Source organism: Bos indicus, chromosome 18 (genome assembly GCF_029378745.1).
Source record: "Bos indicus isolate NIAB-ARS_2022 breed Sahiwal x Tharparkar chromosome 18, NIAB-ARS_B.indTharparkar_mat_pri_1.0, whole genome shotgun sequence".
NCBI classification, from domain to species: Eukaryota; Metazoa; Chordata; class Mammalia; order Artiodactyla; family Bovidae; genus Bos; species Bos indicus.
In genome coordinates, this window is record NC_091777.1 from 45,302,350 (window position 1) to 45,330,073 (window position 27,724).

Genomic DNA, 27,724 nt, shown 5'->3' on the forward strand with positions numbered 1-27,724 from the left:
CACCTGAACATCACCAGATGGTCAATATCGAAATCAGATTGATTATATTCTTTGCAGCCAAAGATGGAGAAGCTCTATACAGTCAGTAGAAACAAGACCAGACCAGGAACTCTACACATGGACATCACCAGATGGTCAACACCAAAATCAGATTGATTATATTCTTTGAAGCCAAAGATGGAGAAGCTCTATACAGTCAGCAAAAACAAGACCAGGAGCCGACTGTGGCTCAGATCATGAACTTCTTATTGCCAAATTCAGACTTAAATTGAAGAAAGTAGGGAAAACCACTAGACCATTCAGGTATGACCTAAATCAAATCCCTTATGTTTATACAGTGGAAGTGAGAAATAGATTTAAGGGCCTAGGTCTGATAGATAGAGTGCCTGATGAACTATGGAATGAGGTTTGTGACATTGTACAGGAGACAGGGATCAAGACCATCCACATGGAAAAGAAATGCAAAAAAGCAAAATGGCTGTCTGGGGAGGCCTTACAAATAGCTGTGAAAAGAAGAGAAGTGAAAAGCAAAGGAACAAAGGAAAGATATAAGCATCTGAATGCAGAGTTCCAAAGAACAGCAAGAAGAGATAAGAAAGCCTTCTTCAGCGGTCAATGCAAAGAAATAGAGGAAAACAACAGAATGGGAAAGACTAGAGATCTCTTCAAGAAAATTAGAGATACCAAGGGAACATTTCATGCAAAGATGAGCTCGATAAAGGACAGAAATGGTATGGACCTAACAGAAGCAGAAGATATTAAGAAGAGATGGCAAGAATACACAGAAGAACTGTACAAAAAAGATCTTTATGACCCAGATAATCACAATGGTGTGATCACTGACCTAGAGCCAGACATCCTGGCATGTGAAGTCAAGTGGGTCTTAGAAAGCATCACTACAAACAAAGCTAGTGGAGGTGATGGAATTCCAGTTGAGCTATTCCAAATCCTGAAAGATGATGCTGTGAAACTGCTGTACTCAATATGCCAGCAAATTTGGAAAACTCAGCAGTGGCCACAGGACTGGAAAAGGTCAGTTTTTATTCCAATCCCAAAGAAAGGCAATGCCAAAGAATGCTCAAACTACTGCACAATTGCGCTCATCTCACACGCTAGTAAAGTAATGCTCAAAATTCTCCAAGCCAGGCTTCAGCAATATGTGAACCATGAACTTCCTGATGTTCAAGCTGGTTTTAGAAAAGGCAGAGGAACCAGAGATCAAATTGCCAACATCCGCTGGATCATGGAAAAAGCAAGAGAGTTCCAGAAAAACATCTATTTCTGCTTTATTGACTATGCCAAAGCCTTTGACTCTGTGGATCACAACAAACTGTGGAAAATTCTGAAAGAGATGGGAATACCAGACCACCTGATCTGCCTCTTGAAAAATTTGTATGCAGGTCAGGAAGCAACAGTTAGAACTGGACATGGAACAACAGACTGGTTCCAAATAGGAAAAGGAGTACGTCAAGGCTGCATATTGTCACCCTGCTTATTTAACTTATATGCAGAGTACATCATGAGAAACGCTGGACTGGAAGAAACACAAGGTGGAATCAAGATTGCTGGGAGAAATATCAATAACCTCAGATATACAGATGACACCACCTTTATGGCAGAAAGTGAAGAGGAACTAAAAAGCCTCTTGATGAAAGTGAAAGAAGAGAGTGAAAAAGTTGGGTTAAAACTCAACTTCAGAAAACTAGGATCATGGCATCTGGTCCCATCACTTTATGGCAAATAGATGGGGGAACAATGGAAACAGTGACAGACTTTATTTTGGGGGGCTCCAAAATCACTGCAGATGGTGACTGCAGCCATTAAAAGATGCTTGCTCCTTGGAAGAAATGCTTTGACCAACCTAGACAGCGTATGAAAAAGCAGAGATGTTACTTTGCCAACAAAGGTCCATCTAGTCAAAGCTATGGGTTTTCCAGTGGTCATGTATGGATGTGAGAGTTGGACTATAAAGAAAGCTGAGCACCAAAGAATTGATGCTTTTGAACTGTGGTGTTGGAGAAGACTCTTGAGAGTCCCTTGGACCGCAAGGAGATCCAACCAGTCCATCCTAAAGGAAATCAGTCCTGAATATTCATTGGAAGGACTGATGCTGATGCTGAAGCTGAAACTCCAGTACCTTGGCCACCTGATGCCAAGAACTGACTCATTTGAAAAGTCCGTGATGCTAGGAAAGACTGAAGGCAGGAGGAGAAGGGGACAACAGAGGATGAGATGAGTGGATGGCATCACTGACTCAATGGACATGAGTTTGAGTAAATTCTGGCAGTTTGTGATGGACAGGGTGGCCTGGTTTGAACTGAGGTGAGTGTTTGAACTGAACTAAAGTGAGTACTATTCATGTTCCCATTTTATTGATGAGATGGGTGTGGAGTGGTTAAACAACTTTTTAAAAGTCTCATGGCAGATTCAGACTTTAGACACAGACAATCTGATTCTGTAGAGTACTAATTCTTGACTGTAGCTCTGTACTGCCTCTCAGCAAAACAATGGATTGACCCCATGAACTGAAGAAAGTTAGCTCTCTCTCTCTCTGGTCATGACTGGATACAGGGGCTCACACAGTGCTAAACAGACCCAGACTGTCTCCATGCCAGAGTTACCAACACCTCTGTTCTCTCCCGGGTTCTGACAAAAGTTCTGGAACTGAATCTGATTGGCATGACTTGGGTCACTTGCCTGTCCTTGGGCCTGGTGGGCAAAAAGGTTAAACTAACACACCGACTGGTCAGGCCTGACTATGTGTCCACTTTTGGTGCTGGGGTACCTCCAGGCTGAGAGCACAAGGGGAGCAGTTCCCTGATGGCTGCTTCCAAAGCCACGGGACTAGATGTTGGAGAGGCCACGCTGCAGGTTCCAGGTGGAGCATGTCAGAAGATGTGATGGGGAGCATATTTATGACCCTGGAAACACCTGCTGAATTGTTTTGTTTTCAGGATTTTAGCAGTTTATTATGTCTTCTATGAAGCTTTCAGTTATGTGTCTTAGTAAAATTTCATAATTTCCGTTCTAGTGGCTGTGTGTATTTTTAACATTCTTAACTAATCTTTATTTTAGTTGCTGCTGTGAATGAAATCTTATCTATTTATTTTTGGCTATGCTGGGTCTTCGTTAGTGTGCGGGCTTTTCTCTAGTTGTGAGTGGGGGCTACTCTCTAGTTGTGGTATGCGGGCTTCTCGTTGCAGTGGTTTCTCTTGCCATGGAGTATGGGCTCTAGGGTTCTCGAGTTCAGTAGTTGGGGTGCGTGGGCTCGATTGTAGTGGTGCTTGGGCATGTGGGATCTTCCTGGACCCAGGGATTGAACCAGTGTATTCTGCATTGGCAGGCAGATTCTTTACCACTGAGCCACCAGGGAAGCCCAGGATGAAATTTTATTTGAAAGTTTTTTTCTGTAACATAGGAACACCCTTGATTTTTTTTGTTTATTTTTGTCTTATCTCCTGCTCTGTGGCTGGACTCAGTAATTTTGATGTTTCATTTGGTTTATCTGGGGTTTTTTGGTATAGATCATGTCATCTATATATATCTTCTCCCTTCCAGTAGTTATATATCTTGTTGCATTGAACATAGGTTTTACTTTTACTTTTTGGCCACACCACATGGCTTGTGGAATCTTCTCTGACCAGGGACTGAACCCAGTACGTGGCAGTGAAAGCCCAGAAATCCTAACCACCAGACCACCAGGGAACTCTCTGTCTATCAGCATAGATTTTAATATATAAAACAATGAGCTTTAAGAATGAGCACTTTTTTTTTTTTTTAAGAATGAGCATCTTTGTTTTGGTCCTCATTTTAATGAGAATTCTTTGGATGTATTACTATTGATTATTAGTTTTAATAAATTAGTTTTATTTTGTATGTGATGCATACTTATGGCAAAAAATACAAACATTTCTGAATGCCATAAGTTCACTTTTCCAAAGGTCATGCTTCTCTCTTCCAACTCCATCCCAGTCCCAGGTAGAACCACTATTAACTGTTTCATGTATCTGGGCAGAAAACCACAAGTAGATACACATACACAAACATACAGGGAAAATACACCTTTCTAGGCCCTTATATATACCCTTAATTCCCTCAATAGCATACTTGTTAGTTACAATATTGGTTCTCGGTTTGAAAGAATAAGCCTACAATTCCAAGGCATGACATGTTATACCTGATTCTTCATTCTGGGCAAGTGTGTCACTCACAGGAAAGCCTTGCATGGTTTACAGCCTTTCTTTCTCCAGAAGAGTCATTATCTCCCCCTGGCTTGTTGGGGATATCACCCTCAAAGTAAGCTCGAGGTTGCAGCTGGTGTCCATGGGCTGGCTGCAGAAGAGCTGTCCAGTGAATGAAAGCAGGAAGAGTTCAGGGGTAATAACATTTGCACATGGATGCTGCCATGATGTCTTGCCCTCAGCTCTTCAGTCAACATGCTACTCTTGGACTAGATTGGTGTTTTTATGTGGAGAGTAGTAACTGCTTTTTTTCTTCTTTCAACAAATATGTACAGAAAGATTGTCTGCTGTGTGCCAGGCATTGAGAATGTGACTGGGAGCAAAACCAAAGACCCTGTCCACATTCAGCTTAACTCCTAGGTAGGGAAACAGACAAAAAATAAATGGCCCATACAAACATAATGCAGGTAGTGAGAGGCACTATGAAGAAAAAGAATGAAGAAGAAAGACCTCTCTGAGGATGGAACACTGAGCAATGTCTGTCTGAGAGATAGAAGGACGCTCCAGGTACGATAGTGGTTCATTTGCAAATAGGGTCAGAGTGGGCCTCCTTCAAAGGACACTTGGCATTGTCTAAAAGTCCAGTGGGTAGGACTTGGCGCTTTCACTGCTGGGCCCTGGGTTTGATCCGTGGTTGGGGAATTAAGGTTCCACAATGTGGAATTTTGCATGGTACAGCCAAAAAAATAAATAACCAACTCTGGAGGGTTTTTTATTTGCTTTTGTTTTTTTAGGAATATCGTTCTTGAAAATAGAACTATACTTCCCAACCTCCCTTACAGCTAGGAGTGGTCACTTGAGTAAGTTCTGATTCATGAAGATGTAACTGGAGGTTTTGGATGAGACTATGAGGAAGTTTCCTTAGAGGGAAAAAGGGTGCTCCCTTTTCCTTGCTCCCCCCAATTTTTTACTGTCTAGAATGCAGGAAAAATGGCTGAAGGTCATTTAATTATTTAGAACTGTGAGGTTATGTAAGTATGTAAGTCTTGTGGGAGGATGAAGAGCAGAAAGATGGGAACTGGGCTCCCTGTGATACCCAGGAGCCTCATCCTAGCTCTGGACTGCCAAACCCTAGACTCATTTTCACCTTTGTTGTTCACATGGCTAAGTCGTGTTGGACTCTTTGCAGCCCAGTGGAGTGCAGCACACCAGGCTTCTCTGTCCTCCACTATCTCCGGGAGTTTGCTCAAATTCATGTCCATTGAGTCGGTGTTGCTATTTAACCATCTCATCCTCTTTTGCCCGCTTCTCCTCCTGCCCTCAGTCTTGCCCAGCATCAGGGTCTTTTCCAGTGAGTTTGTTCTTCGCATCTGGTGGTCAAAGTATTGGAGCTTTGGCTTCAGCAACAGTCCTTCCAATGAATATTCAGGGCTGATTTCCTTTAAGATTGCCTGGTTTGATCTCCTTGCTGGTTTTCATCATAGAAAGAAGTAAATATGGATCTTATGTAAGCCACTGCATTTGTTGTTGTTGTGTGTAGATAAAATGAATCCTAACTGAAAGGAAGCAGGAAGATCGGTTAAGAGGCTTTTACAGTCATCCAAGCAAGAGATGACTGTAGCTTGGAATAGAATGGTAGCAGAGGGGGTGACTAGAAGCAGTTTACTCTTTTTTAGTGTGGTAAACTATACATAGCATAAATGTTGCCATCTTAACAGTTTTGAAGCATATAGTGGCATTAAGTACATTAATATTTTTTGCAGCCATCGACCACTGTCCACCTCCAAAACTTCTTCATCTTCCCAAGCTGAATCTCTGCCCACTGAGCAATAACTGCCCCTCCTCCTTCGTCTACCATAATTGATGTGGACTTAGTTCCTGTCACTGGCTTTTCACTGTTTCATGTCCTGGATGATAGTTTATAATTATACTTATTAGTTATATAAAGATGTATAGTAGTGTAGCTAAAATATAAAACTTCCTATGTGTGTTGCATGGTAATAAATTTTGATATATTTTATTTTGGAAAGCAGACTGTAAAACAACATATGAAAGTGAAAGTTGCTCAGTTGTGTCCGACCCTTTGCGACCCCATGGACTATATATAGTCCATGGAATTCTCCAGGTCAGAATACTGGAGTGGGTAGCCTTTCCCTTCTCTGGGGATCTTCCCAACCCAGGGATTGAACCCAGGTCTCCCGCATTGCAGGTGGATTCTTTACCAGCTCAGCCACCGGGAAAGCCCAAGAATACTGGAATGGGTAGCCTATCCCTTCTCCAGCAGATCTTCCCAATCCCAGGAATTGAACTGGGGTTTCCTGCATTGCAGGCAGATTCTTTACCAACTGAGCTATCAGGGAAACCCCAAAACAACATATAAAATGAGCCAATTTTGGAAAAAAAAGAAAGTTTCAAATGTAGGCTGTTCTGCAAACGTGTAATCAGTGATTATATCTATTTAGTAATATCTGACACTGTTTTTTTATTGTGCTGATCTTTTCTTCTTAATTTATTTGCAGTGAATATATATTACTGGTATAAAAGTTTCTGTGAATCACAGTGCTTGAAGCAGTTTAGAAACTGTGTCTGATGATATTGTTACCAGCAGTAAAGCAGCGTGTCAGGGGCAGAATGTAATCTTGTCTGAATGATTAACGTTTGCTGTTGGCTCATCCATCCTTGGGCATGTGTTAGCTTTCTCTCCTCCCTAGTTCTTTCTCCTGTACATAGCATGGCAGCTTCTTTGTGCTCTGGGTTGATACCAACTGCAAAGAGATTATTGTTTTGTTAATTGCTTTAAAAAACAAAAAGTTTAAATACTCACTGTTAATCAGTTTTTAGGTCAGACTATACATCTTAGTTTCAGTGAGCTTGGTTTTTACATTTTCCTACTGTAATTTAATCTCCATAAAGTACTTTCCATAGTCCAAGCGTGGTCTGCTGCATTCTCTATTTCTCTGGAGACACATTTAGGTTCTTACATCACATTCCGGTCTGTTGGTTAGGTCATTATGTAATAACTGTGGAATTATCATAAGGACAAAAGATTGAGAACACTTGGAACCAATTGTAATGTTTAAGGTACAAGTAAGTTTTGAAGAGAAAGAAATGATTGAATGACCTTGGAATTTCTAATAAAAGCCACCAATCCGGATTGACTTCATTTCATTCATTCTTGACTTTTAAACTGATCAGAAATAAATACCAGAACGCAAATGTTTGACACTATGGCATATGCAACATTTCTACTTGTTCTTCACTTCGCAGGGATATGAGAAAGATGATTTGTTCAGTGAGTTTGAGTAGAAAATGAATTTAGACATTGTGTATATCAATGTGAAGATCACAAGGTGTGTCACAGATGGGGTGGACTTGGGCAGTCTGTAATTTCAACATGTGGGGATATAGTAAGGGCTGAGTAAGGCCATGGCCCTGGAAGAAGAGTAACTAAAAATTTGAAAATATTCTAGGAAGGTAGAATTGACTTTGGTGGTGTAGAAGGGGTGGTCTTTTGAGGCTCAAAACAGGGTGACCTTAAACTAAAATCTGTTTTAATTAATAAAATAGAAAGATCACTGAAAAGAAAAGGTTTCCTCATTTTATCCATAAAGATAACCCCCTGTATAGGTCCATTTATAGAGACATGGGAAAGTGAACACGTACCTTTTTCTTCTGTCATCAGCAATTCCCAGAAAACAAGGTTTTATTTCAGTAGATGCTCAATGGCTGTTTACAATCCAGAATGCTTCATGGATATTTGGAAGCAGTAGTGGCAAGGTCACTTATTGTCTATATTCAGGAGTTGGGCTTTTATGAGGAATTTAAGTCATACCAAAATATTCCTCTCTCTCTCTTTTTTTTCCCTTCTTTTTTTAAAGCTGTGCCGCTGCATGGTATGTGGTATCTCAGTTCCCCAACCAGGGATCAAACCCATACTTCCTGCAGTGGAAGTACAGAGTCCCAACCACTAGACTGCCAGGGAAGTCCCCAAGATGTTTCTCTTAATGCAACTCTGATAATAGCCTTATATTGCCCCAAATTCCATCCAGTTGGGATGCCTTGAGATGAATGTGTGTGTGTGTGTGTGTTTTTTTTTAATTCAGATGCCAAGGGTAAGATTAAGTCTGATTGCTTTCTTCATAATTCTTGAATGAGACTGATGGGCTGAAGGCCCAAATAGATGTTTTGGGGCTTGGAATTCCTTAAGAGGTAAGAGAAGTTGTTCCTTTTCCCAAGCTCCATGTGCCCTCTCCCATTTTATTGCTGTTTGCAGCCAGTCTTAGCTGTTGTCTGCTATGCAAATCATGAACTTCAAGACTCATGCCACCCCAAAGGGCCACAGGCACTTGTAAAATTTGTTGCAGTCCCTTTCCCACTATCAGAGAAGACTGAGCCATGCCTCTCAGTCTTTGTTCATCAGGGTTCCTGCACTGCGGTCCCCTCCCCTTCGTGATATCCTTAGCCACTGTTGTGACTACCTCCTGGATCTTGTCATATGAAAATAGCACAGTCTGGTGGTTAGAACAGTTTTTGGAGTTAGACTCAGTGTCAGATCTCTACTGCACCACTTATTACCTGCTTGACATTGGAGCAAGGTTCTTTCTCTCTCTAAGCCTTGGTGTAGTTATCTGTAAAATGGATGAATTGCTGTCACCCCACAGCTTCGCTTCACTGCATGTAAAGTACTTGGTATGGGTTAAACACTCAGTAAATGGTAGCTCTTGATTGACATGGACTTCTGGAGCTCCAGTGACATTTTAATCTCACTGACCACTCATTTGTCCTTCAGCTTGCTACACATGTTCTGCATCTTCATGGGATCCCATAATCCAGGAAATGGTCTCCATGTGGAAGAGAAAGTTGAGACCCTCCTGGTCTGGTGGTTAAAACTGCGCACTTCCAATGCGGGGGCCATGGGTTCAGTTCCTGGTCAGGGAACTAAATTCTCACATGCTGCTCTGCCAATATATAAGTAAATAGATGCAACTTTAAAAATAAAATTAAAGAGAAAGTAACTGTCCTAGGCCCTTGGGTCACATGCTTTCAGATTCATAACTTTAGAGTCTCTATTGCTTTCCAGGTTTCTCAGGAAGACCCCAAGGACTGGCACATCCCTGGGTCAGGGAGGATGGAGCCTGTGACAGGAAGGAAACTGGGCTAAGACAGGAGATATTGTAGAGAAAAGGTGGGCAGAGGCAGGCTGGAGGTTGAGCTCCATCCTCCCTCCAGAGAATACACTTCTGTTACTTAGGTACACTTGTAGAATACATATTCTTTAGATAGCTTTTCCAAGATCCAGGGTAACCATGGTTTTGATTGGCTTTTTAGTGAATTGTTTACAACACAAATATTTTATTACAACCAATAATTTGTGCTCCATACCTCATATAAGTAGGGGGAGGGAGATGCTGAGGTCTTGTTTTTGCCACTTCTTATACATAAGGAAGAAATTTAAGTTAGACCTCTCATCCAGGGTCAAGCATGTGAGAAGTGGTGGTGGCAACACTCCAAATGTCCCCCTTCTAAAACTGACCACCATCTCTCCCCATTCATTCCTGCAGCAGCGACATCCTCTTTCCACCATTCTGCCCTCAACAGCAAGAGGACCCTCCCCAGCCCTCAGCTTGCCATCAGCAGCATTATCAGAGTGTCCTCTTCTGGGCCCAGGACACTCAGGCCCTCAGAGGCCGTTCCTAGAACTTCCCTTCAGAAGCGACAGACAGAGTACTCCCACTGTTCCCGTGCTCTTGTCCTCAGAGAGCCTTTTCCTTCCCACCTTGCCCCTCAGTGTTCCTTCTCCAGTAGCCCCTGCCTTTGCACATCTACTTACTGTCCCCCACCATTAGAAGGTAACCCTCAGAAGGACAGTGACTTGTTCACTGTATTTCTTGTAGTATCCTCTAGCTTTTTTTGTGCTTTGTACATACCACACACTCACATATTACACATTTGTTGAAAGAATGAATGACTCAGTTGTATCTGTCAGAAGCTGAAAGAATGTGAGCCCAGAGCGGATGGCACAGGGCACGTCACTGCTCCCTCCTCCCCCCTCAGCTGCAGCCTGCCAAGAGGCCAAGGAAGAAGGAGGAGGAAGAGTTTGTGTGCCTGGGGACTCGGCTTCAGGCCTCCTCTGGGTTTGCTCTGTGTGGAGCTTCAGAACACCGCGTCATTCTGGCCTGAGCCGGTTAAGGGTGAGCGTCTGCCATGGGTCTGGTTTCAGTGTTGCCAGCACACAGCTGTCTCCAGGCGTGTAGATCTTGTTGAGGGCAAGGTGCACGCTGGCTAAAGGCATAGACACTTGAGTCAAGTGAGCCCTCTGCCAAATTCAGTTTGTGTCCCCTTGACAAAGTTTCATAACCTTTCTGTGCCTTAGTCTTATTGTTTGTGAAATGGGAATGACCTCACATGGTTGTTCCTAGGATTGAATGAGAAAATCCATGTGAAATCTTTAGTGCAAGTGAGGTGCATGCTGAGTGTTCAAGCTGGCTGATACTGCATACAGTGCTAATTAAATCCTGTTTTTTCTGTTTGTGTCACAAGTTTCAGGTTGCTAGGTCTATTTACTCTGTGTGGCTCACTCTGCGCATCTCTATGAGAAAGAGCTTTGAGGGAGTAAGTGGAAACCCAGGAGGTTTGGGTGGGAATTCAGCCTGTTTTTCTGATTGTTCCCTGTAGACAGAGGATGCTATGATGTGAGATGTCTGTGTTTGTTTTAGTTTTGTCCTGGTGATTTCCACAGGGGAAAATAATTCAGAGGGAGTAAGTGTCACCGCTGGGAACTTGCCTGACTCTTTCTCCAGGAGGAAGAACTCTGCCTAGTGCGGGTAGGAAAGGGCAGCATCTGAACTGTGCGCTGGGAGGTGAGAGCGCCAAGGAGGGGCCTTCTTTCTGCCTGCTTCACCAGGCCAAGGTGTGGGCCCTGGGGTTGAGTGGTAGTTGCTGTAACTGCAGTGGGAACCGTCACCATGCCCCCAGGCAGTGCCCCCATGCTGGCGACTGGTGGGCCCGCTTTGCTGTCCTCCAGTGGGATAAATTACAAACTCAGTTAAGTAATTTTTTGTTAGTAAACCACTCTATAGGCCAATGAAATATGAAATACTTTCCATTAAAAATGTTTTGTGGGACTTCCCTGGCAGCCTTGTGGTTTAATACTCTGTGCTTCCAATGCAAGGGTCATAGGTTCAATCCCTGGTTGGGGAACTAAGATCCTACATGCCACATGGCATGGCCAATTTATATATATATATATATATATATATATATATAGGGTTTTTTTGAATGTTATGAGGCATGTAAAAAAGTTACAATAAAGTTTTGTTGTTATTGTCAAATTTGGTATGGATAAAACTGTAAAAGATTAGGGAAGATGTCAGTAATCTGAAAAGTGTCTGTTCAAGTTGCTTTGCAAGTAGCAAATTCTTATCTCCTTTAAAGAAAAAAGAAATAGGAAATTGTAGAGAATACCTTGTAGCTGGAGTTAACACAAGAAAGCAAACAGAGAACAACAAACAGTGCGGAGAATAGCTCTTGCCAGTGCCAGAGGTTGGCAGATAAAGGCACATTTGTATCTTTTGGTGGTGGTATGTTGTAGGAGAAGGCAGTGGCACCCCACTCCAGTACTCTTGCCTGGAAAATCCCATGGACGGAGGAGCCTGGTGGGCTGCCGTCCATGGGGTCGCTAGGAGTCGGACACGACTGAGCGACTTTACTTTCACTTTTCACTTTCATGCATTGGAGAAGGAAATGGCAACCCACTCCAGTGTTCTTGCCTGGAGAATCCCAGGGACAGGACAGCCTGGTGGGCTGCTGTCTATGGGGTCGCACAGAGTTGGACACGACTGAAGCGACTTAGCAGCAGCAGCAGCATGTTGTATGTTTTTAGTACACATATTTTTATAATTATATATTAATAGTATACATTAACATCGCATTATGTATTTAGTAGCTTATAAAGTAAATTTTCTGCTTTAATGGACTATTGTATTAATCAGTCAGCTGTACTAATATGTATTAGGCAAGTGGTGTTCTCCTGATCTGACACATGGATGTACCAGTATGTTTTGTTAACTCTGAGAAAACAGGTCTGTCAGCTTTGTTTCATAAGACTGGAAATATGACATACAGCTATGGTAATAACTATGTAATTACTATGTTAATAACACTGTTACTAAAACAACCTGTATCTTTGGATTCCATTTCCAATGGAATATGTTCTTATAGTCAAACTGACCTTTCAGGTTTCTAATCATCTGGCTTTTCTTCTGTCTTCTGAATACTGTGTGGAGAGAACTGGAATTGTGGCTTGCTGTGATTCCACTGAAGCTCACAGACAGTTCATAGGATTCTGTGAACAAGAATCCAGATGAAGAGAGTGGAGGACGGGAGTGAGGGAGGCGAGGGGGGAAGTGGGGAGGTCCATTCAAACCTTGAGGCTGGTAACTTGGTTATAATGTTTTGACTTCTAGGCACCGGGCCACCCAGGTCCAAATGTGAGAACAAAGGCAGATCCTTCTAAATAAAGCATGGTGACTTTGTAACTTCCATGTGATTTCAGAATTCCAGTTAATTGTTACCTCTACTCAAATTCATAGTTGAGAAGTTATTGCAGTAATGCAGTAGCAACCCACAACCTGAAAGTCCCTGACTCTCTTGTCTTCACAGGTGTTGGGACGATGCTTCTTGACAGTGGTGCAGGTCCATTTCCAGTTTTTGACCCAGGCGTTACAGAAGGTGCAGCCCGTGGCTCACTCGTGCTTTGCTGAAGTTGTTGTGCCAGAAAAAAAGAACAGCAGCAGTGGCGGCGGCTTATCTGGCGCGGGCCACACGTCGGAACTGGAGGAGGCCGTGCGGTCCTGGCGCGGGGCTGCTGAGGTAATCCTGACTCCCGGGAGATGAGTGCCCTTTGTTCACATAGGAGAGGTTCCAGAGGGCCTTTGCCTTTTGGTTCTTAAAAGGGCCTTTTTATTTAGAAGTGTGAGTTTTCAACTGCTGTCATTAGATTGTTGATTCATTTAACAGTGAATGCCTTTGTAAATGCTCACTCATACCAGGCATGCACCAGGTACTGGGAAGACAGCCTCTACTCACAGCCTCCTAGGAGAAAGGGCTTTACAAAAGCAGGGTTGAGGAGAGGCCTTTGACAAGAAGTGCAGCAGAGTTTCTAGGAAAGGGACCAGAGCGAAGAGGCTGGAGGGCAAGGAGAGTAAGCAGTCAGCTAGGTAGCTAGGTGGGGATGTCGTCAGCAATGACACTTCTTGTTGGTATTTTAATACTCCTTTGTTTCTGAGGCTTGAAGAAAAAAGCCTTGCAAGTCAACATTTTAACTAGGATTTACTGTTCCATTTCACAGAGTAAAAGAGAATTTATATTATAATATTTAGTTTGACTCATAACCTCAATTAAATTGGCAAAATTTTTGATTTTGTTTTAGAAATCTCTTATCAAATTTGTAAACATCTTTCAACATTTTAACATTATATGTTCTGTTGTTTACTTAGTTCAGTATTATGATGTTCCGTTGCATTGTTATTTCTTCTCAATTTCTTTTCGCTGTGTTGGTCCCTTTCATTTTAAAGATTCTCCTCTGCTTTCTTGGTGTTTATTGGAGCAGCCATGCAGTGCTAATTGGGGGCTGAGTGCAGGAGTGGTACCTGCTGATTTCATTGCAGGTGGCCAGGCAGTGGGATCCACACCTTTGTCTTCTCACCTTACAGCCCTCTGTGCCCTCCTGGCTGCCGTCTCCTGATCACACTGCTCACACTCTACACTCTTTGTACCTGACTCAAGGTCTTCTCTACCCAACCTGTGGGTATCATTCATGCTGAGAGCCCAGCCCAAGTGAGCAGCCTTCTGGTGCTCCTGTGACCTCCTGGCCTTGACCTTTTCCTTCACCCACTTCTGTCTGCCCTGGCTTTCTGCCTTCCTTCCTTTGCTTTCAACCAGTGACCCTGCCCCCTACACACTGAGAAAACAGAATGTACCTAGCAGCAGCCCCTCTTCTCCATTTCCACCCAGATGACACACGTCTCCCATTCAGACCCTCTCCTGTTCCTTGCTCTTGGTTCCAGCAGAGGAGGCGCCCTCCCCGCCTGTGCAGTCTGCCTCTCTCCACCCTGCCCCCACCCTCAGGGCCTCTGTACTAGGACCCTAGGTTTTGTCTCCCACCTCCTCAGCATGTTCCCACCAGTACACAAATAGGCCTACAAATAAAAATCCTCCATGCTCTGCCCTGTTTCTCTGCTCTTTTCATAGCCAGCTTCTTGGGAGAATTGTTTGCCTCACCTTTGATTCACGCTAAAAAAAATTACTATTATCAGATATTTCAAGCATATAGGAAATGTCACATACATAACCATCTATCTTCCTTTTAGCTTTGTCAAGTGAATCTTCACTTTTTGCCACATTTGCTTCATACCTTTTATTTTTAACAGAAAATGCAGTTGAATTCCCTTTATACTTCTCCACTGTCGTATTCATATTCCTTTCTCTCTAGAGATAACCTCTTTTGATTTTGGAGTGTGACTCCTATGCATATTTTTATAGTTTTATTCTGTATGTGTGTATCCATATGTATATTGTTTTGCACAATATGAAGCTTTATATATAACGGGCGTCATTCAGCTCACTAAAATCTGGCTTCCACTCCTCCACCAGAACATGCCTTGTCTTGTCAAGGTCACTGGTGCCTTCGGTGTTGCCAGAAACATTGGCAGAAATCCAAGGATCCCATTGACTCCATTTAGCAGCTCACAGCGACTTGGGCCCTGGAAATCCTCTCTCCTTATGAAGAACCAACTGCTCTTAGTTACCCTCTTACCTCCTAGGATAGCCTCTCCAACCGCTTTGCTATCTTCTCTTCAACATAACTTATGAATGTGAGTTCCTCAAGGCTCAGGTCTACGTGTTCTTTTCCCTGAAGGGCCTCCATCTAGTCTTGGAACTTTAGAAACCGCTTGTGTGCTGGGGCCATGGAGTGTGTGTGCCCAGTGCCCTTCTCTGTGGTCTCAGGCCCCCATGTTCAGCTGCTGTCCTCCTCAGGTCTTCAGATGGCTCAGCCCTTGGCCTTCCCACATACACCTGTTCCTCTTCAAAGCATCCCTGCGCTAGCAAGTAGCGCCCTCTCACACTGGGTCCCTTGTGCAAGAAACCTGACATTTATCCTCCAGTTTGTCTGTCACAACTGCATCCAGTCCACAGGAAAGCCCCGCAGACCCTGCCTCCAGAATACTATTGTAGACCTATCCCTTCATTCTGTGTCCACCGTCACTGACTTATTTCAGGGGATCATTACTCTCCCCTGACATCTTCAGAGGCTGGGCCTGCTTCTCCCTTTCCTGTCTTGCTGTCCCTCATCTCTCTCTCTTTCCTTAGGATAAGGGGTAGACCTGTCCTATGACCTGCCTAGTCACACATAGTCTGGCTCCTGCCTCCCCACCAGCCGCCTCTGGCCACTCTCCCCACTCCCTGGGTTCTAGTTCCTGCGCCTACATCTCTGCCTGTCCGCCCCCCTCCCTGACCCTGCACTTCTGTTGACTGCCTCCTCCTCTTTAAATGCAGCCTAAATGATGATTTCTCAGTTTCTTGGGTGCTCCCTGTCACAGTTCTTTATTTCCCTTGGGATGAGTTTTTCCATTTTATATTTTTTAAATGTTTTATTTGCTTGCCTTTTCAACCTACAAAGCTGTCAGCTCCAAGATTATAGGGACCAGGATTGATGCTCCACTGTCTATCCAGTGACTCCTGTAACGTAAGACCTCCTTATGAGGTCTTACATATTTTGACTAAATGAAGAGTTCTAGAAAGAGAGTCAAATGGTTTTAAACTGTGGGACTATTAGGGTGCAGGGAGTGATTGGTCTTCATATAGAATTTGTGAAGCTTTGGAAATCTATGACATTATAGCTGCTTAATTTCCTTTAGTCTTGCAATGTTGGTAAATGTTATAACTCCATTAACCTAGAAGAACAAAAATTAACTGTTTAAAAATGTTATTTGTTGCACAAGTATTATTGCAATAAAAATAGATGTTGAAAAAAATTGAAAGACAGTTCATCCTGAATCCTTCCTTACATCTAATAAATCGAATATATATTTTTCTATATTCTCTAGTCCTGATCCATATGTATAGATAACTAGCATTTCATCACAAGACACAGATGAGTCTTCCTGTTTTTCTGTCTTACGTCCTTATGTCTTCTTGTTTGTCTGTCTTATATATTCATTCTTGTTGTTTAGTTGCTAAGTCATGTCCAGCCCTTTGTGACTCCATGACTGTAGCCCACCAGGCTTGTCCGTCCATGGAATTTCCCAGTCAAGAATACTGCAGTGGATTGCCATTTCCTTCTCTAGGGGATCTTCCCAACCCAGGAACTGAGCCTGTGTCTCCTGCTTAGTAGGCAGATTCTTTACCACTGAGCCACCTGGGAGGTTCAATGTACTCTTCATAAACATATATTTAATGACTAAACAATAAGTATTTCATTTTTCTGTGAGGATTTCAAAAGTTCTGTTTTTCCTTTAATGTTACAATGTAGTTTTTTTCCTACTGGTGAGGTTTTTTACTTTGGTGTATAGGACCACTCAACCAAATAGATATATTTTTTAATTTTGGAAACTTCAAGGGCCAATATACTATGATATCTATCTTTTTAAAATAGAGAAACTTAAAATGTGATTAATATAACAGGTAGGTAAGTCTTTTTCGCAGGTTTTATTTTTTGATTGTGCCGTAAGGCTTGTGGGATCTTTGTTCCCAGACCAGGGGTTGAACCCAGGCCCTCAGCAGTGACAGTGTCAAATCCTAACCACTGGACCACCAGGGAATTCCCAGGGGGTTTCTTAAATAAGGTAGTGCTATGTCAGGTTTGTTTTTTCATCAATGCTTGGTTTAGTCTTTCAGAATTTCTGGCTGCTCTCTTTATAATAGAGATAATCCAGAATGACTAATGCTTAGATAGTTTCTTGCTTTATTTTAATGGTTTCTTTTTTTTTTAATTTTGCTAGTATCTGTAACATCTTCGTTTACCTACCAGTGATTATTTCTGTTGCAGGCAACATCTAGACTGAGAGAAAGAGGCTGTGATGGCCGCCTGGCAGGAATTGAAGTTCAGCAGCTCTTCTGTTCTCAAAGTGCAGCAATTCCCGAGCACCAGCTGAAAGAACTGAACATAAAAATTGACAGTGCTCTGCAAGTATGTTTTTCAAAACTAGCACATTAATATCTGAGGAATGAAAACAAGGGCAGGAGTTAAAGTTTTGATGTTGAACCAGTTGGAAAGAGTAATAGGATAGTAGTTGGCCTCATGTCTTTTAATAATTATAGAAATTTACAATTTCTATTTTCACTGGACTTTGTCAGTTTAGAATCTACTATGTAATCTTGATTCCTAAAAACACTTTCTTTGCAGGCATATAAAATAGCTCTGGAAAGTTTAGGTCACTGTGAATACGCAATGAAAGCTGGTTTCCACCTGAATCCAAAGGCGATAGAAGCCAGTTTGCAGGTATGTTACTCTGTCTGGTGGCTCCGGTGAGCTGTGGTGTGGCAGTCACGCCGTCCACATGAGCCCGTCGTCTCAAGAGCTGAGCCGTGGGTCATCTCTCTTGTCCTCTCCGACCATTTTCCAGGGCTGCTGCAGCGAGGCAGAGGCGCAGCAGACGGGGCGGAGGCAGACCCCGCCGCAGCCCATGCAGTGTGAGCTCCCCACTGTGCCCGTGCAGATAGGATCAAGCTTCCTGAAGGGGGTCTCCTTCAACGAGTCAGCCGCCGACAACCTGAAACTCAAGACGGTAGCTTCCCATGGGGTTCCTCCAACCCGGGTGTGAACTTGAAAATAGAGTTCTTAAGGACACCTAACGGCTTGTAAAGAATCTGGATTAAAAAGCAAAACTGAAGTGAAGACAGGAGGCATTGACCTTCCTCAGTAAACTGTTGTCTAAAAGCAGACTAGAGTGACGTTCCTCCACACACACATTTGATAGGTCTTTATTGAGCAGCCGTTAGTACCAGGCTAGGAGGTTTGACAGCCCCCTAGGTTGTGATAGTAACCCAGCACGAGGGGGCCTCAGCTAGAGGATTAGTGATGTGACCCTTGAGAAGAGGACTTACTGAAAGACCTGAAGAATAAGTGTGGGAGTGAGGCTGGGGCTGTGAGACAGCCAGGAAGTGAGAGCCGTTCCAAGAGCTGAAGGCCTTCCTTAGAGCTGAAGCGGGGTGTCCTCTGGCTATCCAGTACAGTCCCTAGTAGGATTTGGATTTAATTGTCCTGAAATGAGGGCTGGGCTCTTCTAGTTTATTAAAGTTGTCCAGGTGATTCTAACGTGTAGTCAGACCTGAGAGTCTAGAACAAGGGGAGACATGGCACTGACCAAGGCTGGAGAAGCAGCCCAGGAAGATGGAAAGCCCCCAATTTGAGGCTGGTGCCCCACCCTGGTAGGTCACGTGATTAGGTTGGCATTTCTGAAAGATCTCCCTGGCCTCAGGATAGACTTTTGGCTGGAGGGAGAGCAGCACTGAAGGCTTTTGGCCATGGCCCCATCTGGTGATGATGGGAGGCAAGTGGAAGGATTCAGGAGCAACCTGCTGCTGCTGCTAAGTCGCTTCAGTCATGTCCGACTCTGTGCGACCCCAGAGACGGCAGCCCACCAGGCTCCCCGTCCCTGGAATTCTCTAGGCAAGAACACTGGAGTGGGTTGCCATTTTCTTCTCCAATGCATGAAAGTGAAAAGTGAAAGTGAAGGTGCTCAGTCGTGTCCGACTCCTAGCGACCCCATGGACTGCAGCTTACCAGGCTCCTCCATCCATGGGATTTTCCAGGCAAGAGTACTGGAGTGGGATGCCATCGCCTTCTCCGCAGGAGCAACCTAGAGGTTGTAATAAGCAGGACTCCATGATTAACTGGCTATGAGAAGGAGGGGAAGGGAGATGAGGCCCAAGTTTCTGGCTTGGACAGCAGTTTTGGTGCTGCTTATTAAGGCTTGGTGATAGTTGTCAAAAATACATTTTTGTACATGATTTTAAGATTGCTTTTGGAATGTCCAAGTGGAGCCATCCAGCAGGCAATTGGATGTATGGGTCTAGAGCTCTGAAGTGGGATCAGGCCTGGGTCCTCACAGACAGATGGTCTCTGGAGCCAGAAGAGAGGCTGGGGGAATCCAGGAAGTGTGTGGAAGGGGTTCAAGGAAACTTTGGCATTTAAGAGAGTGGCTGTGACTATTTTATAGTCACAGGGCCATACATGAACTTCTTCAGGCATGTCCTGTATCTGCCACTGTGGACTCTCCTTATGGTACCTTGATCAGAGTACACTGTTGCTGTGAAGTCCAGCTTGTTGGGAGAGTTCTGGATCATCGGTTTGTTGTGAGAGAATGTAACGCAGGAATAGCCAGATGGAAGAGGCGCCTGGGGCAAGGCCTGGGGAAGGGACTTGGTGGCTTCCTGTTCTCTCCAGGCAGCACAGTCCCAGCACCTCCCTGTGTTCTCCAGCCCAGAAGCTCCTAGGGTAACTTTTGTAAAGAGACTTTCGCCAAGTTAATTTCATTTATGATTTTGTTCAAAGTGTATAAAATAAAAGGTTTTGAAAGTACACTATAAAAATGTTGTTTATGGTTATGCTCTTGGGACGGGCTCTCACTTCCTGGCTGTCTCACAGCCCCAGCCTCACCCCCACACTTATTCGTCAGGTCTTTCTCTACTTTAAGTCCTCTTCTCAAGGGTCACATCCCTTAATCCTCTAGCTGAGGCCCCCTTGTCCTGTGTTACTATCAGAACCTAGGAGGCTCTTATGGTTAATGTTTCAGTGAAATAAATAAGAGGAGAAATCTTGCTCTAGTACTCAAGTAATTAGGACCGTTTGTGGAGCGTCCTATGTGCCAGGCATGTGTTAAATGTTTCCCATGTATCCTCTCAGTTAATGCTCACCCATGAGGTAGGCACAGCCCTTTTCCCCACTTGTCAGAGGAACTGGAGCCCAAGGCCGCACAGCTAGAAAGTTGCAGACTGGAATTGGAGCTTATGCTGACCACTTTTTCATCCAGAATAGGAATGAAGTTTTCTGGTATTTACTTGTATCAGATGATTTCCTTTCCTTCCTTATTCAGAGGGATTCAGAACTTCAGAATTCCTTAGCCAATTTGCATCAGTAGATTGCTAAATAATGCTGTGTTTTGTGCTAGAATAGAAATCACATGTGTATTAATGCACATGTATCCATATCTAGCCAGTCACAGGTTTGAGAAAATCTTTGAAGGTAATTGATGAGAATTACTTAAGAAATCAAAAATGAAGTGACTTGGGAGAAAATAAAATTCTCTTCTCTTGAGGGCTATTTTGTACCTATAAATGCATTTCCGTAAATTTTGGAACCTTGTATGGCTTTATTTTGAGGTGTGAACTCTCTTTTTATCAATCTGCAGCATACGATGTTACAGCTGATCAAGGAGGCAGGCTGCTATAATGGAATGACACCCAGGGACGACTTTCCTGTGACTGAAGTCCTGAACCAGGTGTGCCCATCCACGTGGCGGGGTGCCTGCAAGACTGCTGTGCAGCTGCTGTTTGGCCAAGCTGGACTGGTGAGTGAACACTTGTGAAGGACAGGGGAGAGTAGAGGAAGACATTTTAAGCACGTGAGCATGTGGTGTGGGCTCACGTGTGAAAACATTGGATAATATAAACAGCCCTTTGGTTGCTGCAGAGTTTAGACAAGATGGGAAAGGAAGAGCATCATTAAAAGGTCTTTTTTTGTCCTTTACTAGATTGATGTTATGTATTTGCAGGGGACCTAGTTGCAAAATGGTGTCTCAGGCTTTCCAGATTTTAAGGAAACCATTACATTAGTGATGATTTGGTAGGCCCTTTCACCTGGCCTGACTCTCCAGGGCTACAGTGGGTGTCTTTCTGTTGCTCAAACACAGCAGCCTTCTTCCTGTCTCAGGTTTTGCCCTCGATGTTCCTTTTCCCTGAGAATACTCCTCTCAGATCTTCATGTGACTCTCTCTTTCTCATTTTCCTTACATCAGCTCAAACATCACGTCCTCCGATGATATAAGTATTGCCCCATCCAGTCACTTTGTATCCCAGCTCTCTGTATATCTCCTTTTATACAATAAAAATAACAACAGCAACTCCAAACTAAGTTTGATCTCTTCACCTTTGGTGAGAAGAATAACTTTTGCCACATTTGGGTGGGTTAGGAAATCAACATCTAGGTGTCTTTAATTTTTGTTTTTTTTTTCACTATTTATTTGGTTGCACCGGGTCTTTTGTTGCTGCATGTAGGATCTAGTTCCCTGACCAGAGCTCAGACCCGGGCCCCCTGTATTGGGATTGTGGAGTCTTAGCCACTGGACCACCAGGGATGTAACAACATCTAGGTTGTTGTCAGGCGCCTTTGATCTGTGAACCTTATGTATTCATCCTATGTTCTAGCATGAAAGATTGCTTTCTGAAGTGTTATAGGTCCTCCTCCAGGGGATCTTCCTGACCCTTGGAGGAAGACATGGCAACCCACTCCAGTAATCTTGCCTGGAGAATCCCATGGACAGAGGAGCCTGGCAGGCTACAGCCCAGCAGGTCACACAGAGTCTGACACGACTAAAGCAACTTAGCACACATGCATAGCATTTTAGAGATTAAAGGAAGCTAATTAGAGATCAAGATAATTAAAGAACTGTTTCTACTCTGATTCCTACTTTATTCATAAAAGGAACTGTTGGGAGGATGCAGTCCTTCTGTTTGGTGTGGGTGAGCGCTCCAGTGGCCCAGCTCAGGGTAGTACTTGCTTTGTAGAGGGCCAGGTGGGGCCTGTCCACAGTGTTGAGTTACATTTCCCTTAAAATCTGTTCCATAGTATAGGAACTCCTGAGAAAAAGAGTAAACTGGAGACCCCTGGAGCCCACTGCTTTGAGTAGATTGATCCATATTCCCAAAGACCATTTTAAGCAGCAGCAGCAGCAGGGGAACCATGTCAATAAGTTCTCTAGAAAGGAGAATGTAAAATAAGGCAGGAAGACCCAAAGGCGGTTTTGAGAAAACATCAGTTAAAAAAAAATGTTCCATGTTATTCAGAGAGCAAAAACTTCTTCCTAGTTCTCTGCTCCTTGATCCCAGGGCACCTTTGTGTGTGACTGATGAAAAACTTCAGATTATTGTTCTGGGATGGGAGGAGAGAGGAAACACCTGCTTGTTCCAACAATGGCTATTACTTGGACAGGAAGTCTTTCCTAAAGGACGCTGCAGACCAGCTGTGGGAACTTACAGCTGTGGAAATCGGCTCCATTAGATGCTGAATTTGGAATCCTAATAAGCAACTCTGCACAGCTTTGCCCTTCCTAAAATATTACAGATTTGTTTTTAAAGTGTTTTATGATTATTTTCTTAAATTTCTTTTAGTTATTTGAAAATATATTCATCACTTTGTTACACCCTTTGAATTACAAAGGATACTATATCATCTGTGTAATATTAAAGACTCTCCTCAGGACTTCCCTGGTAGTCCAGTGGTTGAAACTGCACTTCCAATCCAGGGGCCACGGGTTCAATCCCTGGTCAGGAAACTAAGATCCCACATGCTGCATGGCACAGCCAAAAAAACGAAAAACAAAAAGCTGAAGAAAGAAACAACTCTCTTCGAGGGAGTTCCCTGGTGGTCTAGTGGTTAATACTCCATGCTTTCGTAGCTGTGGCCCGGATTCAGTCCCTGGTTGGGGAACTGAGGCCCCACAAGTGCACAGTGTGACCAAAAACAAAACGAGAGAAAATCACTGAGAAAGGATTGGTTCTGCATTTTTCCTGAAGTAATTCTGTTCTTATTGATGGTTGAGGATAAAATGGCCTTAACAAAAAGCCTCACCATCTTCTGGCTCATATTTGGTCATTACACGTAGGCTGCTCTAAAAGCATTGGTTTGATTTTTAATGACATTTTTACTTCTTTCAAGTGCATCAAGTGAAAAAATACTTAGATGAAGGAAACAAAGTAATTCCTAATTAATGTATTTACAGCTTGGAAGAAGTACTAAAAATGATTGTGAAGTTCAGTACATCCTGCACCTAGAATGCAGTTTCTGTTTTTTTGAAGTATTACTGTTTTCAGTCATCTTTATTACTTGCTGTTGTCTCCATGGGATCCTGACTGGCCTGTGTGTTTCTGTGTTGCCAGATAGTTTGCTGTCTTACCAGAATAGTTCTTACCAGAGTCACTCAGCATTGATAGGCTCATGCATTTGATTTGTTTATGATCCATTTTTCTCTTTGAAAGCTGATTGTTGTTTTTGTTTCTCTCTTAGGTGGTAGTTGACACAGCACAGATTGAAAATAAAGAAGCCTATGCCCCCCAAATCAGTTTAGAAGGCTCCAGAATTGTGGTTCAAGTCCCATCCACATGGTAACAGAACTCTTACACTAACACAGGCCTAAGCTTTGATTGATGTTTGCACATCTTTGAAAAGATTGCATTGCTTGTGACAAATTTGTTACTGAGTCCACAGCTTTTGAACAGAGTATATCATTTTCTCTAAGTCACCCAGCATTTCTCTGAAGCTGAGTATAAAACATAGAATTTCTTCTCCTTTGTTCCAGCAACAACCCTGCTGACCTAGAGGTCATGTCAATACATACCCAGTGTCATTGAAAATCAGAAGGCAGACTGAGCTATTTCATTTTTAATTATTTGCTTATATTTATAAACTTATAATGAAGTATTCTTAATTTATTCTAACAAAAGCCCCTACAAATCAGTAAGAAATGGGCAAAGCACATAGACAGGTAAATCAGAGGAGACATGGTCAACGAAGAGGTGAAGAACATGTATAACCTCACCTAACAAAGAAAGGAAGGCAAAGCAGAAAATACAATGTCATTTTGCCCATCATGTTATTAAATTGTTTTAGAATAACAGTACTAGGTTTGGTCCAGACTGTACAAAAACCGGCACAGATATTGTTGAATAAATCACACAGCCTTTCTGGAGGGCAGTTTCATTTGTCAGAAGCCTAAAATAAGGGCTGTGACCTCAGCAGTTCCACATCTAGGGATTTATCCTTGTGATGTGCCTACAGATTCAGTACAGTTTTATTAGTAAATAGGAAAAATTAAACATATATTGGAAGACTTTTGCTATTAAAATCATGGGCAGAATGAATATTTAACTATATAGAAAATGTTTGAAGTAATTAGGTAGGAAGAGGTAGTAAGGAATAGTGACACTATTTGGGCCCGTGTGGACTAACGTGGTATTTGGGTAATGCATTTGAATTCTATTTAAACCATTTCTTCTTGAAATGTGAAGGGGGTCCAGTGGAGATTCTGCTTAAAGTTTTAGAATTTGTTAATATATGGAGTGTGAAAGCAAAAGTGTTAAGTCACTCAGTCATTTCCAACTGTTTGTGACCCCAGGAGCCCAGCAGGCTCCTCTGTCCATAGAATTTTTCAGGCAAGAATATTGGAGTGGGTTGCCATTCCCTTCTCCAGGGGATCTTCCTGACCCAGGTATCAAACCCGGTCTCCTGCATCGCAGACAGATTCTTCACCATCTAAATGGTTGGTGATTTACGTCATGTCCCAGAATCTCCCTTCTGTGAGTTTCTCCACAGATTTCTAAATTTGATTATTAGTTAATTTATATTCAGGTCTTCATTCCTATCAAACAGTAGATTTTTTTTTCTGGACTCAGCTTGCAGGATCGTAGCTCCCTAACCAGGGATTGAACTCGGGCCCGCAGTAGTGAGAGTGTGGAGTCCTAACCACTGAACTGGCAAGGAATTCCCCAAGCAGTAGATTAAAAGCTCACATTTTGTAAGAGTTTTGTGTTCCTGAAATTGTTTTCTAATTCAGGTTCTTATTGAAAAATATTAAACTTAACTAGGATTCTCATTTTAAAGAAAACATTTCCAACTCTTGGATAATTGGGTGGATATAAACAGCTAGTACTAAAATGGTTAACACTGCAGTTTACTTCCAGAACTCTCCCTTTATGATTGATTTCCTTTGTAATTCATTGCCCGTCCTTGAAAGACCTCACAAACTGCTCCCTCTGCTGGCTACTTTTGGTAAAAATGGCACAGTTTTCATGTTTTTGTTTCAAGTTACGAAATATGTGCTTGTTGAGAAGAACTCAAAAAGAAGTAATTGCTTTATTCCAACTTAGAGAAAATGAAATTATTAGCAAAACTAGTCAAGAATTTATTATTTGCTTTGCTTTTAGCATAATGAAGTATCTAGATTCTTTTTTCCCCCCAAAAGTAGTATCTTACTTAGATTTTTAAACTGTCATATTTAAGCTGTTACCCATTCTTTCTTTCATCAAATATTTACTGAGTACCTAATATGTGACAGACACTATTCTAGGCTCTGGGAATTAAATCAGAAGCAAGACTTCAGGGTCCCTGCCCTTAACAGAGCTGGCTTTGTAATGGCGTGGGGGTTGGGCAGGGGACTGTTAATAAGCGTAGGAGTTAAGTTCAAGCACTGGCAAGTGTACAAGGGGAATAAGAGTAGAGTGACATCATCTGTTAGAGAATAACAGGTAGAGATGGCAAGAGGAAGCTATTTTGGATGAGGAGGTCAGTCATGAAGGGTCTCTTTAAGGATGTGACATTTGAGAGGAGCCTGCCACGCAGAGAGCAGATGGGGAAAGCATCGCAGGCAGAAGGAACAGCAAATGCAGAGACCTGAGGAGTGCACTGGTGTGACTGGAGGTATGCTGGGTGGGGGTGAAGACAGGAGTCGTGGAAGCCAGGACTTGCAGGGTCCCTGGGGGACTAGGGTTTTATCTAAGAACAGGTAGAAGGTTTTAAGCCGATCAGGGTAATTTGTCAAAAAGAATAGGTTTAGTTTCTTCAGGGGATTTTACTGATGAGTTCTCAAGACTGATGAATAACATAAAAATACCATTCTGTTGATTTTTAGAAAGAAATTATTAGTATCACCAGAAACCATAGTACTGCTTTCTGCATGACCAGAAAATGCTCGCTTAGTGGGCGGACATGTGACCAGCCAGATCACAAGCAGAAGTTGGCTTGAGAGCATAGAGCAAGTATGTCCTGGTGATCAGCGATTCCAGGCTGAGAGAATCTGGTGCGTGGACCTCAGCCAGGTCCACTGGCCAGGATTCTCTCCTAGGAGCCCAGGGTCTCGTCGGGTGCTGGAAGAGCTTGCCTTGTTGCTTGCTTTCTCCAGGGTTTCTGAAACTGGCCAGCTCACACCCTCACGTATATTTCTTCTCAAGCCAAAGTCACATTGGGGAGTGCTGCTGCCTCCTTAGGATGGCTTTGGCAAGTGTTATTTAGCTGAAGTGTTATTTAGCCTACTATTTAGCCCCCGGAACACTCGGTAACAGACAGCATCTTCCTGGTTCTCCCTCTCAGAAAACGCCTCTTGGTGGAGGTGCCCGGGGTGGGCAGTGGGGACCTGAATGCCAGCGGGAAGGCAGCTCTCAAAGGGGAGCAGTTGAGGCAAAGGCAACAGCATGAGAGATCCTGAGATGTGAGCAGATCCAACATACTCAGGGCGTATGAGAAGCCTCGTAGTTGGGACACTGTAAATAGAGGAAACAGTGAAGAGGACTGTGTCCAGAGAGGCAGGAGGCCCAGGTCACAGAGTCTGGAGGGCTGAGCTGAGGGGTTTGCATTTTATTTCAGCCACAATAGGATGCCACTGGAGGGTTTTGCACAGGGGAGTGGTGTGTTCAGATCTGTGCTAGAGGAGGCTCACTCTCTTGCTGTGTGGAGGAAAGTCAGGGCTGAAGCTGGTGTAGGACAGTGAAAGGGCGTTAGGACACCTGGAAGGCAGCCCCTGCACTGAACTCTTCTCTTCCTGCTAAACAGATTCTAGACAGTTAGAAATCTGCCGAGACGCCAGGCCCTGTTGTATTTCTTCCCCCTCCTATTACAGAGCAGCAAGTCCCAGTGTTAGCCCTGTCATCCTCTAAATATTCTTATGATTACTAAATTTTTCTTTGGTGCCAAAAGTTGTGACCTTTTGTATAAGGCCTGCTTGAAAATTGGAACCCTGTTGTGGAGAAGGGCAGCCTAGACTCACGCAACTTGGTTGGTGCCTAGGTGCCTGAAAGAAGACCCGGCTACCATGTCCCTGCTGCAGAGAAGCCTAGATCCCGAGAAGACGCTGGGCCTGGTGGACGTGCTCTACACTGCGGTGCTGGACCTCACCCGCTGGAGGGCAGGGAGGTGGGTGTCCCTGCCGAGGAGCAGTGTGACCACTTACAGGGTCATGTGAGCTCATGTCACTCATAGTATGTGAGTAAATAAGGCATGAAGGGGAACTTTGGGGCAACTTGTTATTTGGGAATACTTTCAAACTTATATAAAAGTTGCAGGAAGAGAACAGAGAATTGCCCTTTATTTACCCAGACTCCCCAGTTTGTGAACACTTTTGCCTTCATTTGTTGTATCATTTCAGAGTTAAGTCCATCAAGAGCATTTTAACCAAGCTCACATTCTCCCTATGAACTCAGAGCAGAAAGGTGTTTAGAAAATTTACTTATATCTTGCATGAAATTTATTTATATCTGAAAGTACTGACAGTTGC

General features: G+C 43.3%; 1 protein-coding gene across 2 annotated transcripts in view; it reads left to right on the top strand.

Annotated features, from left to right (window-relative positions):
* Positions 1-27,724, top strand: part of GARRE1 (granule associated Rac and RHOG effector 1) — an 85,020-nt gene that overhangs the window by 45,051 nt on the left and 12,245 nt on the right. For both annotated transcript variants that reach the window (XM_070770924.1, XM_019978637.2), the window contains exons 3-9: positions 12,843-13,052; positions 17,230-17,370; positions 17,587-17,682; positions 17,807-17,968; positions 20,594-20,752; positions 23,467-23,564; positions 27,238-27,363. In XM_070770924.1, coding sequence (XP_070627025.1) covers positions 12,843-13,052; positions 17,230-17,370; positions 17,587-17,682; positions 17,807-17,968; positions 20,594-20,752; positions 23,467-23,564; positions 27,238-27,363 — 992 coding nt within the window. The remainder of the gene's footprint in view (positions 1-12,842; positions 13,053-17,229; positions 17,371-17,586; positions 17,683-17,806; positions 17,969-20,593; positions 20,753-23,466; positions 23,565-27,237; positions 27,364-27,724) is intronic.